Source organism: Pelophylax lessonae (genome assembly GCF_965119305.1).
Source record: "Pelophylax lessonae genome assembly, chromosome: 13".
Taxonomy (NCBI): Eukaryota; Metazoa; Chordata; class Amphibia; order Anura; family Ranidae; genus Pelophylax; species Pelophylax lessonae.
This window is the reverse complement of record NC_138780.1, coordinates 172,903,364-172,921,953: the sequence shown is the minus strand read 5'-3', so window position 1 is coordinate 172,921,953 and position 18,590 is coordinate 172,903,364. Positions and strand designations below refer to the sequence as shown.

Sequence of the window (18,590 nt, the reverse complement as noted above, 5' to 3'; positions counted from 1 at the left end):
TCTCTGAACTTTTCTGCATTAAGGTCTTGACTGCCCACAACTTTGAGGACACTCCCTGCCTATTCATTGTCCCACTGTCAGACACTTATTGTATAGGGATGTACTGTAGATAGTTTGTTTGAGGTATCTAGCCAGTAGAGGTGGTGGCAGACATACAAATGTTGTTTTACCTATAAAGACGATAACCTTTCCCTTTCCAGATTTTGGATTCTGAGCAAGAGTTTTCACAGATCAAAGTACGGCATCGTTTCTTGGAGCAGGAAAACACTCTACTGAGGCAGGAGATAGAGACGAAGGAGGTGAGATCATGTTAACCCTAAACCTGTTGTCTATTTCTGGTGTGTCCTGTCTTGCTGGTAGTCTGTTTCAAGATGTTTCAAGAAGATGCACAGCCAAAGCTCGTTTGGCTGTACATCTCCTATGGATCACAGGAGAGCGGTTCGCTCTGCACTCCTGTGACCCATTTTCAGCAGAGATCGGTCTAAAGTCAACTCTCTGCTGACGTCACAGGTGTCAGTCCAGGCACTGCGTCATCACGATAATGAAAGTTGGGATCTGCCAGGTGCCTGGACTGACACCCGACTCAGCCTCCCAGCGAGCCACTGAGAGCCTGAGCCAGCTGCTCCCCGCCCCTCCACAGCTCAGCGCTCCAGTGAGCGAGGAGGAGGCGGCAGAAAAGAGAGAGCTGCTGACAGTCAGCATCTCTCTGCTCAGGGAGCTGTCAGAAATGTGTGATCGCTCGTTCTAAGGGTGGAGGCCCCAGGGGGCAGATGCAGCATCGGACCGATGCTCCATCCACCTAGGTAAGTATCATTTTCAACCCTCAAAGCCATACTTCTTTTTTAAGTTGGCCGTACACTAGTAGATTTTGGAACAGATGTTCAAATAATCATGAAAAAAAGTCTCATGAGTTTATTCGCTGACATGATGAGTGACGTTGGAAAACGCTTGCTTTAAACTTTACATTTTGGAGTGAATTGACTTTCCCACATGAAAACCACACGTACACTGGTAGAATTGTGTTTTGGAAATTTCTATTCTGCACTACTTAATTTTCTCATCACTGCAGTCCAAAGTGAAAGCTAACTTGACTCCACTAATGGTTAGAAAGTTGGAAAAACATCTTTAAAATGACTAGTTTCTAACCAGTTTACTAGTATATGGCTAACTTTACCCCTGGTAAAGTGTCTGGTTTCCGTAATGTAAAAAAAAAATGAGGCAAAGATAAATAACTTTTTCCACCTTAAATGTGACCTTTAAACTGAAAAACAGGTGGAGGAAGTAAAAATAAACTAAAATAATATGGTTGCATAAGTGTGCACACCCTTAAATACTTTGTTGAAGCACCTTTTGATTTTTTACAGCACTTAGTCTTTTGGGTATGAGTCTATCAGCATCTTGACTTGGCAATATTTGCCCACTCTCCTTTTCAAAAACACTCCAAATCTGTCATATTGCAAGGGCATCTCCTGTGCAGAGCCCTCTGAAAATCTGTGGGGTGATCTCAAATCGGATTCAGGTCTGTGCTCTGGCTGGGCCATTCCAAAACGTTATTCTTCTGGTGAAGCCATTCCTTTGTTGATTTGGATGTATGCTTTGGGTCGTTGTCATACTGAAAGATGAAGTTCCTCTTCATGTTCAGCTTTCTAGCAGAAGCCTGAAGGTTTTGTGCCAATATTGACTGGTGTTTGGAACTGTTCATAATTCCCTCTACCTTGACTAAGGCCTCTGTTCCAGCTAAAGAAAAACAGCCCCAAAGGATGCTGCTGCCACCACCATGCTTCACAGTGGGTATGGTGTTCTTTTGGTGATGTGCAGTGTTGTTGCACCAACCCGATATTTTTGAGCTATGGCCAAAAGGTTCAACCTTGGTTACATCAATCTATAAAATTTTCCCACTTGCCTTTGGGAAACTTCAGATGTGTTTTTGCAAAATTTAGTCGGGCTTGGATGTTTTTCTTCATAAGAAAAGGCTTCTTGTCTTGCCACTCTACCCCATAGCCCAGACATATGAAGAATATGGGAGATTGTTGTCACATGTAACACACAGCCAGTACTTGCCAGATATTCTGACAGCTCCTTTTTTTAATGTTGCTGTAGGCCTATTGGCAGTCTCACTGACCAGTTTTCTTCTCGTCTCTTCATCAATTTTGTAGGGATGTCCAGTTCTTGGTAATGTTCTCCTCTTGATGATGACTGTCTTCACTGTTTTCCATGGAAATATTTTTGTACCCTTCTCCTGACTGATACCTTTTAACAATGAGATCCCTCTGATGCTTTGGAAGCTCTCTGCGGACCATGGCTTTTGCTGTAGGATGCGACTAAGAAAATGTCAGGAAAGACCTACTAGAACAATTGAACTTTATTTGGGGTTAATCAGAGGCACTTTAAATGATGGCAGGTGTTTACTGACTCCTATTTACATGAGTTTGAGTGTGATTGCTAAATTCTGAACACAGCTATATCCCCAGTTATAAGAGTGTGCACACTTAAGCAACCACATTATTTGCAATTTTTTTTTTTTACCATTTATAGGCCACATTAAAGGTGGAAAAAGTTCTAAAATGATTTATCTTATTTTTATTTTTTTACATCTGATACCTGACTTTTTACCAGGGGTGTGAAGACTTTTTATATCCTGTGTGTGTGTTTTCTATTTTAGCTCTATTTTAGCTTGCAGGCAGCTGTCAGTTTCAGCTGCAGTAAGGCTGAATTCACACTGACTTGTGATAAAATGCAGGGAAAATGAATATACATATGCTTCCATATTATGTGCGTTTTAATTCAAGATTACTTGTGTTGATCTGCATTTTAGCGCACTTTCAAAATGCAGATCAACGCATACACATAAAAAACAAATGTCCTGCTCACACTACAAGGCTGCATTGACCTGCGTTGCATTAAAATGGCACCATGTATGCAATTTATTGCAATTCGTCGTGTGAACAAGACATTTGTTTTTATGTGTCCGCTAAAATCCAGATCCATGCAAATCAATGCGCATTTAAGGCTGAATTCACACTGCAATGGTTACCTGGCAGGAGCAATCCACTGCTCCGGCAGGTCAGTAGCCAACTGCGTTAGGTGGCAGTGTGGTGTGCGATTCAGCGCACCACATGGCTTTTTTTTTTTTTGCACCAAATGTACACCTCATTCGCTACGCGTACAGCCATGTGACATGCCATGTAGCTGTACATTACTGTTTGATTTGGCACAGTACGCTGCGATAAAAATGCAGCCTGCCTGGTGGTGACAGACATTTTTATTGTGTGGTAAAACGTCTGTTATCGCATATAGTGTGAATTCACCCTAAAACGAAACATAAAATGGATGGAAATGTACATACATTTTCCCTGCATTTTATCGCAAGTCAATGTGAATTCAGCCTAATTTCAGTGCATCAGTTCTTTTTGTTTTTTTTTTTGGGGGGGGGTTACCGTTATTTGAACAGCGGTGATGGTGCATTGTGATGCTGTGCGGTGATATGTCGCACTGTGCTGCAGCATATGGCTGTGTGAACCGGACACAAAGAAAACAGTTTTCTATGTGCCCTATCAATAACTGGCATTCATCCAGTGTGGGGAAAGAAGCATGGATGAGCCTTAAAGCGCATGTTGAGGCAAAAGAAAAAGAAAAAAATGATGCAGCCATCACTGTAATATTCACTGCATACAGTGCCTTGCAAAAGTATTCGGCCTCCTTGAACTTTTCGACCTTTTGCCACATTTCAGGCTTCAAACGTAAAGATATAAAACTGTAATTTTTTGTGAAGAATCAACAAGTGGGACACGATCATGAAGTGGAACGAAATTTATTCGATATTTCAAACTTTTTTAATAAATAAAAAACTGAAAAATTGGGCGTGCAAAATTATTCAGCCCCCTTAAGTTAATACTTTGTAGCGCTACCTTTTTGCTGCGATTACAGCTGTAAGTCACTTGGGGTATGTCTCTATCAGTTTTGCACATCGAGAGACTGACATTTTTGCCCATTCCTCCTTGCAAAACATCTCGAGCTCAGTGAGGTTAGATGGAGAGCGTTTGTGAACAGCAGTTTTTCAGTTCTTTCCACAGATTCTCAATTGGATTCAGGTCTGGACTTTGACTTGGCCATTCTAACACCTGGATATGTTTATTTGTGAACCATTCCATTGTAGATTTTGCTTTATGTTTTGGATCATTGTCTTGCTGGAAGACAAATCTCCGTCCCAGTCTCAGGTCTTTTGCAGACTCCATCAGGTTTTCTTCCAGAATGGTCTTGTATTTGGCTCCATCCATCTTCCCATCAATTTTAACCATCTTCCCTGTCCCTGCTGAAGAAAAGTAGGCCCAAACCATGATGCTGCCACCACCATGTTTGACAGTGGGGATGGTGTGTTCACGGTGATGAGCTGTGTTGCTTTTACGCCAAACATTACGTTTTGTATTGTTGACAAAAAGTTTGATTTTGGTTTCATCTGACCAGAGCACCTTCTTCCACATGTTTGGTGTCTCCCCCAGGTGGCTTGTGGCAAACTTTAAATGACATTTCTTATGGATATCTTTAAGAAATGGCTTTCTTCTTGCCACTCTTCCATAAAGGCCAGATTTGTGCAGTATACGACTGATTGTTGTCCTATGGACAGAGTCTCCCACCTCAGCTGTAGATCTCTGCAGTTCATCCAGAGTGATCATGGGCCTCTTGGCTGCATCTCTGATCAGTCTTCTCCTTGTATGAGCTGAAAGTTTAGAGGGACGGCCAGGTCTTCGTAGATTTGCAGTGGTCTGATACTCCTTCCGTTTCAATATTATCGCTTGCACAGTGCTCCTTGGGGTGTTTGAAGCTTGGGAAATCTTTTTGTATCCAAATCCGGCTTTAAACTTCTCCACAACAGTATCTCGGACCTGCCTGGTGTGTTCCTTGTTCTTCATGATGCTCGCTGCGCTTTAAACGGACCTCTGAGACTATCACAGTGCAGGTGCATTTATATGGAGACTTGATTACACACAGGTGGATTCTATTTACCATCATTAGTCATTTAGGTCAACATTGGATCATTCAGAGATCCTAACTGAACTTCTGGAGAGAGTTTGCTGCACTGAAAGTAAAGGGGCTGAATAATTTTGCACGCCAAATTTTTCAGTTTTTTATTTGTTAAAGTTTGAAATATCCAATAAATGTCGTTCCACTTCATGATTGTGTCCCCCTTGTTGTTGATTCTTCACAAAAAAATACAGTTTTATATCTTTATGTTTGAAGCCTGAAATGTGGCAAAAGGTCGAAAAGCTCAAGGGTGCCGAATTCTTTTGCAAGGCACTGTATTTCCCTGTGTTTTCTCTGTAAAAACTCAGAAAAAATACCTGTTGATCTGCAGTAATGCAGTGGTGTCAGCCCTACTTGCTGTCTTTTCTTAAAGTACTCAGCCACTCCCACTCTCAGATCTCCGCAACATAACGCCGAATCATTCTGTAGTCCAAGATAATATCTAGAAGAGTGGACTGAGATAACACAGGAAGTGCAGGCAGGGCAGTTTTTAATTTCTGACAAAACCAACCTATCAAATGGGTATAATACATGCTACTAATGTTGTATTTAACACCCCAAAAAAGGGAAGATAACAAATTCATTGTTGGAGATTTCCGTACACTTTAAATATCCCCCATGGGGAAGAGGTATCAAATCCATTCATTAGCTCATTCTCCTATTGCTTACTGTTTTAATACTCTTTGCCATGTTTATTAACCGCTTGCCGCCCGCCCGCCGTCATATGACGGCGGAGCGGAGCGACCATTATCCTGGGCCGCCGTCATATGACGGCGGCACTTTAAGCAGGGCAGGCGCGCGATCGCGTGCGCGCCGCCCTGCACTGCCGGTGTCGGGGTGTCCCCGGGACACCCCCCGTCACCGACAGGGGGGAAACAGCCAATGGGCGTGGCTGTTTCCCACGTGATCGGCTGTGTTCCAATGACACAGCCGATCACAATGAAGGCGCCCACTAGATGACCGCGCATGCGCGATCGGGAGCGCGCAGCGCGGTCATGTCGGTGGCACTGTGTTCCGTAGGAACACAGCTGTCACCGGCAGTAGTAAACAGTCACTGACAGTGACTGTTTACTATGTGATCGGCTGTGAATCCATTCACAGCCGATCAGAAAATGTAAACAAAGAGCAGTAACTCAGTGTTACTAGCTCTTCTCCCCTAATACAGTTTCCAGTATGAGGGGAGAAGAGCTAGAAATAGTGAGTTATTGCTCTGTACACCTGTAAAAAGTAAAATCACACTAATAAATGTCCCCACACAGTCCTCAGCCCCCCCCAATGTCACCTGTCACCCAACAGTCACCTCATCAGTGCCCAGAAATTGACACCCATAACGTTCACATGTGAGCGCAGCGATCGCAGGCAGAATCACAGCGATTCTGCCCACGATCCGGAAATCATTGCAAATCGCAGGACGCCTGTGCGTTGCCCTTGATTTGCAATAGCACCCCAAACGCTGTGCGATGTTGCCGCCATTTCCGCCTGCCGAATCGCGGTAACATCGCGCAAACATCGCATGACGCCCAAAAAAGGTACAAGAGTTTCTTTGGAGCGTCATGCGTTGTTTGCGCAATGTTACCGCGATTCGGCAGGCGGAAATCGCAGCAACATCGCACAGCATTTGGGGTGCTATTGCAAATCACGGGCAACGCACAGGCGTCCCGCAATTTGCAATGATTTCTGGATCACGGGCGGAATCGCAGTGATTCTGACCGTGATCGCTACGCTCACATGTGAACGTAGCCTAAAGTTCACCGGTCACCAGAGACTGCCATCAGCAATGCACCATCGCCCGTCACCTGTCACCCATCAGTGACCATCGCCCGTCACCTGTCACCCCATCAATCACCGTCACCTGTCACCCCATCAGTCATCGTCACCTGTCACCCCATCAGTCATCGTCACTTGACACCCCATCAGTGATCGTCACTTGTCACCCCATCAATCATCGTCACATGTCACCCCGTCAGTGACTGTCATCTGTCACCCCATCAATCATCGTCATCTGTCACCCCATCAATCATCGTCACCTGTCACCCCATCAATCATCGTCACCTGTCACCCCATCAATCATCGTCACCTGTCACCTCATCAATCATCATCACCTGTCACCTCATCAATCATCGTCACCTGTCACCCCATCAGTCATCGTCACCTGTCACCCCATCAGTCATCGTCACCTGTCACCCCGTCAGTCATCGTCACCTGTTTGCCATATACATGCAATCACTTACTGACCGCCTAACGACTATATACGTCGGCCATTAAAAGCTAAATTCTGGAGTTATGGCAGCAGATAGCCCCCATAACCCCGGTATTTTTTGAAACGGCGGGCGGTCGGCTTTCAGATAAGGGTGGTCCCAGTGGCGGATTCGCCGCGGAATTACCCTTACGGTGCAGGGGAAGAGGTGCCCCCCCCCCTCCTGCCGCGTCCCAGACGTTTTCCCAGCTTACCGGACCCGCCGGCAGCGGAGAAAACTATCCGGTCCCGGATCCTCAGAGACAGGAAGTCGAGTGAGGGCAAGATGGCCCTCACTCAACTCTATGGTCTTGGAGGACCGGAGCTACGTCAAAAGACGTTGCCTAGCAACCGGTTTAAAGGGCCGCTTTTTTTTTTTGCTTTTTTTTTTTCCCTCTTTCAACAATTTTTTTTTTTTTTTTTCTTTTTTAGTGTAGTTGTGAGGTGTGAGGTCTTTTTGACCCCAGATCTCACAATAAAGAGGACCTGTCATGCCTATTTCTATTACAAGGGATGTTTACATTCCTTGTAATAGGAATAAAAATGATCAAAACATTTTTTTTTTTTAAACTGTGTAAAAATAAAAAAATAATAAATAAAATAAATAGGAAAAAAAAAAATAAAAAAAAATTAAAGCGCCCTGTCCCCGTTAGCTCGCGCGCAGAAGCAAACGCATACGCAAGTCCCGCCCACATATGTAAACGGTGTTCAAACCATACATGTGAGGTATCGCCGCGATCGTTAGAGCGAGTGCAATAATTTAAGCCCTAGACCTCCTCTGTAACTCTAAGCTAGTAACCTGCAGAAATTTTTAAAATGTTGCCTATGGGGATTTTTAAGTACCAATGTTTGGCGCCATTCTGTGAGCATGCGCAATTTTGAAGCATGACATGTTTGGTATCTAATTACTCGGCGTAACATTATCTTTCATATTATGGAAAAAAATTGGGCTAAATTTACTGTTTTCTTATTTTTTAGTTCAAAAAAGTGAATTTTTTTCAAAAAAATCGCATTTGGAAGACTGCTGCGCAAATATGGTGTGATAAAAAATATTGCAACGATCTCCATTTTATTCTCTAGGGTCTCTGCTAAAAAAAAATATATAATGTTTGGGGGTTCAAAGTAGTTTTCTAGCAAAAAAAAATATTTTAGCTTGTAAACACCAAGTGTCAAAAATAGGCCCAGTCTTAAAGTGGATAAATGGACAACTTTGTGTAAAGCGCTACTTGGATGTGAGGCCTATGTATGTGGCCAGGCTGTGAAAAAGTGTTACACATGTGGTATCGCCATACTCAGGAGGAATAGCAGAATGTATTTTGGGGTGCAAGTTTTGCTATGTACATGCGATGTGTTAGAAATATTGCATAAATGGACAGCTGTGTGTAAAAAAAAATGTGTTTTCATTTTCTTTCCACATTTTCCAAAAACTTGTGGAAAAAAATGACATATTCAAAAGACTCATTATGCCTCAAAAATTATACGTTGGGCTGTTTGCTTTCCAAAATGGGGTCATTTTATGGGGGTTTCCATTGTCCTGGTGCTCCAGGGCCTTCAAAAGTGCGATAGGTTGTCAGGAAATGATATGTGTAATTTGTGCTCCTAGAATGCCGGACGCTGCTTCTCGGATGTTAGGCCTCTGTATGTGGCCAGGCTGTGAAAAAGTCTCACACATGTGGTATCGCCATACTCAGGCAGAGTAGTAGAATGTGTTTTGGGGTGTAGTTGCAAGTATACATGTGCTGTGTGAGAGAAATAACCTGTTAATACGGCAATTTGTAAAAAAAAAAAAAATAAAAAAAAAAAATCTTCATTTTGCAAAGCATTGTGGGAAAAAATTACAACTTCAGAAAACTCATCATGCCCCTTATTAAATACCTTGGAATGTCTACTTTCCAAAAAGGGGTCATTTGGGGGGTATTTGTACTTTCCTGACCTTTTAGTGTCTCAAGAAATGAGATAGGCCTTCAGTACATCAGGTGTGATCAAGTGTGATCAATTTTCAATGAATAGCACCATAACTTGTGGACTCTATAACTTTCACAAAGACCAAATAATATACACTTACTTGGGTTATTTTTACCAAAGATAAGTAGCAGTATAAATTTTGGCCAAAATTTGTGAAGAAAAATGACTAATTTGCAAAATTTTATGACAGAAACAAAGAAAAATGCGTTTTTTCACGATATTTTCAGTCTTTTTTTATTTATAGCACAAAAAATAAAAAACCCAGTATTGATCAAATACCATCAAAAGAAAGCTCTATTTGTGTGAAAAAAAGGACACAATTTTTGTATGGGTACAGTGTTGCATGACTGAGTAATTCTCAGTCAAAGTGTGCGAGCGCTGAAAGCTGAAAATCAGTCTGGGCAGGAAGGGGGTGAAAGTGCACTGTAGGCAAGTGGTTAAACAACAACTCACTCAGTGCCATTTGTTCTTTCCACAGCTTGCGAAATGCTCTGAGATCACAGACTTGAAGAATGAAATTTCGCTCATGAAGAATAAAAATGAGAAGCTGTTGAAAGAGGTGGAAACGCTGGGGGAGGAGCTTGGTAGTTGTGCTGCAAAGGTAAAGTTGATAGAGAATAAGCCACTTGTAAGTCGCATGTCTGTTTGAGGCAATGTATCACTTTAGGTTGGGGAAATAAAAGTAGAGGTATTGCCTACAGCAGGGATTCCCAAACTACGGCACTGCAGTTGTTCAGGAACTAAAATTCCCATCATGCCTAGTCATGTCTGAATTTTTTTACAATGCCTTATGGGATGTGTAGTTCTGCAACAGCTGCAGAGCCGTAGTTTGGGAATCCCTGGCCTACAGCATAGGTGTGCGCAGCCTATTGCATTAGGGTGTGCACCCCAAAGCTCAAACACACATGCCTTTTCTTTGCAGCCTCAATTGCACAGGGCAGTGAATGAATGGGAAATGCTCTGTGCTTAGCGGCTTCCTGTTCATTCACAAACTGAAGCATGGTAAACACTTAGTAAAACACTTTACTATGCTTCAGTTATGAATGAACACAGTGAGTGAGCGTGTTCACTATGTTCATTTAGAAAAGGAAGGTGTCGGTAAATTACATATTGACCTGCCCCTTCAGCTGCTCTCCTTCCTAAATCATCCCCCCCGCAGCAGCTGGGGGGGGGAGGAGGGCAAACAGCACTGCAGGGGGAGAAACACATGGTAAGCCTGGGCAGTAGGGGACGTAGGCACTGAGTGATCATGGCGTGCCCAGGCATGTAGGATGTGTAGGTAAAAATACCGTTTACTACCACTTCTGTAATCTACCGCTGGGAGTGCAGGCAAGGATAGAGCTCATCCCAGCTCCAAATATAAGCCGCACATCACTACAAGACCCTGTGAATAGAGTGTGAAACTGTCTCAGCCCAGGCTCCAACCACGCCACACCTCCAATGCATTTTGCTCTGACCCCAGGGCTTAGTCATGAGTGGCAGGGTGAAATGCATTGCTGGTGTGTGGCCTGGTTGGAGCCCGGCTGAGGCTGTTTCACACACTATACACAGGGTCTTGTAGTGATGTGTGGCTTATAGGGCCTTTTTTTTCCCCTTCGTATCGCCATTTTCTTTACCAGGCACCGGAGCCATGCAGCACATCTGCACGCTTATTTTCTCACACATGCGCAGGCGCGCCAAGACCCCTCCTAGACTAAAAGTCCAGCGACACCGGTGTGCACATGCAAAATAAGGGTTGGGGGTAAGCAAACGCCATTCTGGTTCAAACAGTAAGGTTAACAAATAACTATCCAAAAAGGAGAGAGGGCGTAAGCAGGGGAAGGTAAATGTATATTTAGGGTTAAGGTCTGCTTTAAGTTTCCACTTAAAGTGGAACTTTATCTAAATGGTGAAGTTCCGCTTATCCTCCTCCTCCCCACCTCTGAATGCAGATCGTGTTTTTTTAAAATTTTTTTAAGAAGCGGGTACCTATTTCTGAGAAGTACCCACTTTACTCTGATCACCTAGGATGTTTGGCTCCCCTCCTCCCATCTGCATCGTCCTGGGACATGTTACATGTCTCAGGAGACTGCAGGACCATTCAGAAATGCATTTTGCCATAGCTCACTTCCCCCCATTCAAGATGGCAGTTTTGGAGACCCAAAGACCAGCAAAGAACTGGCCGGGGTCAGGACAGGGCTATTTGCAGCTGCCCTTTCAACTTCATTTTCTGTTTGAATTTATGGCTTTAACAGTGCACTGCAGTGAGTGGATAGAAACATAGAAAAGTGACGGCAGAAAAAGACCGAATAGTCCATGGAGTCTGCCCTTATTTTTTTGTTTATTTTTGTTAACTTCGTTTAAGCACTTCAGCCCAGAAAGATTTTACACCCTTTACGACCAGCCATTTTTTGTGGAACGGCACTGCGCTTTTTTAACTGACAACGATGTACCCAAATAAAATTGATGTCCTTTTTTTCCCACAAATTTTGAAAAAACATTTCTTTCGTTCGACGGACAAAGCACTCCATAAATCATAACTACTGTGTTATATTGCCTCCTCCAGAAGTAGGAGTAGGCAGAACAAAAAACACCCGGCTATGCCCATGGGCTGTCCTCAGCTGTTATATAACACCCCCTCTCTGCTCTAGGTAATCAGTTTTAATCTATCTAGTCCGGAGTAAGGACTTGCTCCCTTGGGCTCTCTTGGTCCTAGCAGTTTTTTCTCTTTCCTTGCATCTTTTGTCATATACTAACTAGGTCCCCTGCTTTGGCAGAAATTGTGGGAACTCGTCCACTGATGACAGCTCCCCATTCAAAAAATCTGGGAGATAGTTTAACTTATTCAGAATACTGTGAGAAAGTGACTAAAAGTACTTGGCTATCTGACCTCCCACCTCTGGCTGGAATGTATCCCTGTAGAGGTTGCAGGATCTGCAAATATGTGGATAAAACAGATGTGTTGACCAGTTCAGATGGGAGGAACAATTTTAGGATCAAACATTTTGTTAACTGTTCCACCACTCGAGTTATGCATATGCTCACTTGTCCGTGTGGACAGTTATGTGGGTAAAACTAAAAGACCGCTTAAAATCTGAATTGGTGAGGGTACCCAGGAAGAGGGACAACATTTTTTTGTCTTTTAGGTCCTGAGTCTCCTTGTGCGGATTTAATTCCTGCAAAGGTTTGGGTGAGGTTCCCCCCCCATCCCTATCCAGGGAATTGAATTACCTAGGTCTGATTTTAAAATTTTGAAAGGGTGGTCCTTCCTCTGGAAAATCTTCAGGAACCACAGGCCATGATTTACCGGCTGCTGTAACACAGACCATTTTCTCTCCGGACCTGCATACAGGTTCTGTGTCTGGTGGTATCCACCTTCAAGACAGTCCTCTTTACAGTCATTCATGCAGCTCCTTTTAGCAGGTCCGGCTCCACAGGAAGTTTGTGGCAACCTCACTGGTTCCTCTGGTAGATGTCGAGGACGGACATCCTCGGGGCACAGTAAGTCCAGTATCCTCAGCTCATGCCGCGATTCCTGCGAGAAATCAAGGTATAGGGTCTTCCAATCAGTCTGCTGGCCGTAAACGTCCCTTGGGGGCTACCTCTCAAAGACGACCAGTTATCCCAAGGGCTGATCTACCACTCTGCTTTACAGTCGCTGGTTTTGAAGGCTTAGCTATTGAAAGCCAGGTACTGAGGGATAGAGGTTTGTCTAAATCAGTTAACCCTACTATGGTGAGGAAGTCGTTTTCCAGCAAGATATACCATTGTACGTGGAAAGCGTACATTTCTTGGTGTGAGTCGATTTGCGCTCATCCTCAATCCTTTTCTGTGGCTCTGATCTTAGCCTTTCTTCAACGGGGCGTTGAGCAGAAATTGGCCTTGAGTACCATCAGGGGCCAGGTGTCTGCCTTAGCAATCTTCTTTCAGTGACCCCTAACCACACGCTCTTTAGTACACACCTTCATTCAGGGGGTTCTCCATGTGGCTCCACCTGTACGGTCTCTTTTGCCGCCATGGGATTTAAATTTATTGCTTTCCGTTCCCCAGAAACCTCCATTTGAGAATATTTGGGAGATTTCCTTGCCTACATTATCCATGATGGTGGCATTCTCGGTGGTTATTACCTGGGCCTGCAGGATTTCGTAGTTGGCGGCATTATCCTGTCGCAGTTCCTATTTAGTAGTCCATAGGGATAAAGTGGTTCTCTTTCCCTGTCCATCATTCCTGCCCAAAAATGTCTCTGACTTCCATTTGAATGAGGACATTGTGTTGGCTTCCTTGTGTCACAAACCAGCTAATCCCAAGGAAATTGCTTTGCATACCTTTTGGATGTGGTTTGGGCGATTCGGGTGTATCTGGCAGCTACGGAGTCCTTTCAGAGGTCAGACCTGCTTTTTGTGTTTACAGACGGACAAAGGAGAGGACTGGCCGCTTTTTTGGCTACCATCTCCAGATGGATCAAACAGACGTCAAATCAGGCCTATTCCATTTAAGGTCAGGTTCCTCCTTTCCCTGTCACGACACATTCTACTCGGGCGCAGAGTAATTCTTGGGCATTCCGTCAACAAGCATCAATATCGCAAGTTTGCAAGGTGGCCACTTGGTCATCGGTGCATACCTTCACAAAATTCTACAAAGTAGATACTTTGGCATCTACTGATGCTTCTTTTTGCTGCAAGGTTTTGCAGGTTGCTGTTTAAGAGGGGCTGTTCCCTTTTGAGGGGTGTTTTTCTTTAAACTTACATTTTTCAGACGGAGCTCCTGTGTTTAGCCTTGGGTTATTTTCCCCACTCCTCATTTTCCTTTTGGCACTGCTTTTGGACGTCCCAGTAGTTATGATTTATGGAGCGCTGTGTCCGTTGATGAACGCAAGAGAAAATGGGATTTTTGTACATACCGTAAAATCCATTTCTCGGAGTTCGACGGACACAGCACCCACCCCTCTAAGATGTTCTGATACTTTGAATACTGCTTGCTACTAAGTGGCTTATATACCACCTGAGGACAGCCCATGGGTGTAGCCAGGTGTTTTCTTCTGCCTAGTTTCTTCTGTTTTTCTTCTGGAGGAAGCAATATAACCCAGCAATGCCTTTTACTTGAATAAAAATGTTATTGATTTAAAAAAAAAAAAAAAAATAAATATAAATATATATATATATATATATCCTAGTAGTTATGATTCATGGAGCGATGTGTCCGTCGAACTCGGAGAAATGGATTTTATGGTAAATACAAAAATCCAATTTTTCTTTACTTCTATAAAACACATCCGATAACAAAAATGTAAAAAATCTGTTTTTTCATAAATTTAGGCCAATATGTGTTTGGTAAAAAAAAAAAGTCCCAATAAGCGTTTGATTGGTTTGCGAAAAAGTTATAGCCTCTACAAACTATGGGATCATTTTCTGGAATTTTTTTTTTTTTTTTTACTAGTCATGGTGGCAATCAGCGACTTATAGTGGGACTGCGACATTGCAGTGGACAAATCGGACACTAAGTGACACTTTGGCGACCTGTGTCACAAATACAGTAATCAGTGCTAGAAATATGCACTGTCACTGTACTAATGACACTGGCAGGGAAGAGGTTAACATCAGGGGCAATCAAAGGGTTAAATGTGTTCCCTGTTAGTGCTTTCTAACTGGGGGGGGGGGGGGAGGTGCTTGTACCGTAAGAAGACCGAAATCCATGCTCCTGCTTAGCAGAAACACAAGATCTGTCTTCTCCTGTCACCGAAGGGTGATCTGCCTTATTGAACCCGCTGATTGGCTCCCACCGTGTCTAATCACCGTGGGAGCGGATAGCTTGTCGCACGCGTGCGCGTCCCACACCCAGAAAAAAAAGATTTGCGTATAGGTACGTGATTTTGCGCTAATGGGCTGCCCTGCCACTAATGGGCTGCCCTGCCACAGTATCTGTATGTTGGGTGGTCCTTAACTGGTTAAGTCACTAAGTCATTTCATTAGGCAGGTCTATCACTCTACTCTAAACAAGCCAGTACTGATTTTGTATATAAAATTAATATCAGTCATATATTTCATATTATTTTGTACAATGCTTCCCCAGTCTGCCAAGGTTGGCTACCTCGAAAATAAGATTGCAAGCCTAAAACAAGAACAGAAGACTTGGGAACAGCAGTCAAACACCCTAAAATCGCAACTTGCAACATCTCAGGAAAAGGTAAAAAAAGATCTCCATCTGGCTTAATTTGTGATGCACTTTTTTTTCTTTTGTATAGTATGGAAGGCTTGAAACCCAGTTCAAGGTTTTGTTCTTTTCAACCCAATATTGGTCCTGGTGACCTTTGTCTTCAAATCTGGATGTGGTGGGACTTCCAAAGGGTCTGAGTTTTTTTGACCGGAGCAGTAAGTGAAGGGAAATCATCCAGTAGGGACAAGCGTTCTGACGCAAGATTTCCTTTCATTTCCTGTTGCATTCCCGGAACAGGAAGTGAAGGTAAATCTCCTTAGAGCAGGGGTCTCCGAAGTTTTAAACAAAAGGCCAGTTTACTGTCCCTCAGACTTTAGGAGGGCTGGATGTTGGGGTCAGTGGGAAGAATAGTACCCTATCCTTGGTGTCAGTGGGAGAAATTGTCCCTATTCTTGGGGTCAGTGGGAGGAATAGTTCCCCATCGTTGGTGTCAGTGGGAGGAATAGTTCCCCATGGTTGGTGTCAGTGGGAGGAATAGTAATCATTGGTAGTGGGAGCAATATTAGTCCATCGGTGGTGTCAGTTGAAGGAATAGTACCCCAACATTGGTGTCAGTAGAAAGAATAGTAGCATATAGTTGGTGTCAGTTGTAGGAATATCATCTCATATCGGTGAGAGGAAGAGTGCCCTTAGGTACAGAAAAAGGCAAGCAGAGGGCCACATTTGGCCCCCTGGCCATGGTTTAGAGACCACTGCCTTAAAGGAATACAGACATATTAATTTTAACCTTATGCCACCCATGTTATGCATGTGTTTGGCAGCACAGAAGATGGGTTTTAACGCCCACACGCTGCACATATGCACCCATGGGCAACCAAAGTTTCTGTGCGAAGCATGTGCTCCTAGCATAGTGATTGAGCTGGCAATGACAGCTCATGAAAACAAGTCAGTAGAACAGGCTTCTGATCATGTGGCCACTCTGACAGTCAGGTCAGTCAGGTGATGAGGAAATCCATCCTGTCCCCTTGGACATGAAAACTCCTTGAAAGGGATGCTGCGGTTGGGCGGTAAGGGGATAAAGTTATTTCCTTTCATAATACAATTTTTTTTTTTAATCTTCAGATCCAGAATCTGGAAGATAGTTTGCAGAATGTCAATCTTCAGATGTCTCGCATCAAGTCTGACCTTCGTGTTGCACAGCAAGAGAAAGAGTGTCTAAAACAGGAAGTGATGTCATTGCACAAACAGCTGCAAAACTCTAATGCCAAGGTGAAGGTCGTGCCTTCAGCAAATATAAATCTATGTTTGAATTCAAGGTTATAGTTGTATTTAAAGCTGGTCACTTTCATTAAATATATTCTTCAGTAGCAACTTTGCAAATCCAGCTATTAACTTGTATATAAAGCAGTGACATCATCCAAAAGGGCCCACTCTCCATAGACTGCTTGCAGAAAACTATAGGAGGAGGTGGATACGATAGGCAGTTGGGTAGGGGGTGGAGGGTATACACTCACCAGCCAATTTATTAGGTAGCATTTGCCATGTTGTAACTGCTGGAAGTACTAGAATAAATTGCATAAAGAAGAAGCATTCGTGTGTCGGCCTTTTTCTGTCATTTGGAAGTAGTTGGGCATTTTAGCCTGAGCACCGACACTCAGCCCCACATTTATTTCATTTTGCGGTAGAGCTAGGGTGAGTCTTTATCTACTTTATTAGGTACACCTGTTCAATTGCTTGGTAACACAAATTGCTAATCAGCCAGTCGCGGCTGACGTGGTGAAGCCGCCTTGCTGAAGTTCAAACCGAGCATCAGAATGGGGAAGAAAGGGGATTTAAGTGGCTTTGAATGTGGCATGGTTCTTCCTGCCAGACTGGCTGGTCTGAGTATTTCAAAAACTGCTGATCTACTGGGATTTTCATGCAAAAACCATCTCTCGGGATTACAGAGAATGGTGGGAAAAAGAGAACATCCAGTGAGCGGCAGTTGTGTCGAGGAAAATGCCTTATTGATATCAGAGGTCAGAGAAGAATGGGCAGACTGCTTCCAGATAATAGGCAACAGTAACTCAAATAACCACTGGTTACAACCTAGGTATGCAGAATACCATCTCTGAATGTACAAAACATCAAACCTTGAAGCAGATGGACATCAGCAGTAGAAGACCACACCGGGTGCCACTCCTGTCAGCTAAGAACCGGAAACTGAGGCTACAATTCGCACAGGCTCACCAAAATCGGACAATAGAACAGTGGTTCTCAAATCCGGTCCTCGGGACCCACTAACAGGCCAGATTTTAAGTATTACCTTGGGGGATGCAGACTAGAATACTGCAATCACTGAGAAGCAAATGAGATCACCTGTGATGTAATTTAGTTATCTTGCAAACCTGGCCTGTTGGTGGGTCCCGAGGACCGGATTTGAGAACCACTGCAATAGAAGATTGGAAAAACTACAAGTGCTGCCCTCAGTGCAACCTTTCCCTTGTACCAAACCATAAATCCTTTTAATACTGCACTCAGAGGCGCCTTTCTTTCCTTATATGATTGGAAAAATATTGCTTGGTCTGATGAGTCTCAATTTCAGCTGTGACATTCAGATGGTGGGGATCAGAATTTGGAGTAAACAACATGAAAGCATGGATCCATCCTGCCTTGTATCAATGGTTCAGGCTGGTGGTGTAATGGTGTGGGGGATATTTTCTTGGCAAACTTTGGATCCCTTAGTACCTATTGAGCATCGTTTAAATGCCTCGGCCTACCCTAGTATTGTTGCTGACCATGTCCATCCCTTTATGACTACAGTGTCCCCATCTTCTGATGGCTCCTTCCACCAGGATAATGCACCATGTCGCAAAGCTCCAATCATCTCACCACCACTGGTTTCTTCACCATGACAATGAGGTCACTGTCCTCCAATGACCTCCACACTCACCACATCTCATCCAATAGAGCACCTTTGGGACGTGGTGGAATGGGAGACTCGCATCATGATTGTGCAGCCGACAAATCTGCAGGAACTACGTGATGTTATCATGTCACTATGGACCAAAATCTCTGAGGAATGTTTCCAACACCTTGTTGAATCTATGCCACGAAGAATGAAGGCAGTTCTGAAGGCAAAAGGGGGTCCAACCCGATACTAGCAAGATGTACCTAATAATGTGACCGGTGAGGGTACATCAGACACACCTGGAATGTTGTTGTATACGGAATATTCTTGGCTAGTGTAGCTCTG

At 43.7% G+C, this 18,590-nt stretch overlaps 1 protein-coding gene across 3 annotated transcripts in view; it reads left to right on the top strand.

The window, feature by feature from the left end:
* NIN (ninein) overlaps positions 1-18,590 on the top strand; it is a gene marked incomplete at its 3' end in the record, with an annotated part of 222,156 nt that overhangs the window by 163,702 nt on the left and 39,864 nt on the right. For all 3 annotated transcript variants that reach the window (XM_082242636.1, XM_082242637.1, XM_082242638.1), the window contains exons 21-24: positions 201-299; positions 9,702-9,824; positions 15,272-15,385; positions 16,478-16,624. In XM_082242636.1, coding sequence (XP_082098762.1) covers positions 201-299; positions 9,702-9,824; positions 15,272-15,385; positions 16,478-16,624 — 483 coding nt within the window. The remainder of the gene's footprint in view (positions 1-200; positions 300-9,701; positions 9,825-15,271; positions 15,386-16,477; positions 16,625-18,590) is intronic.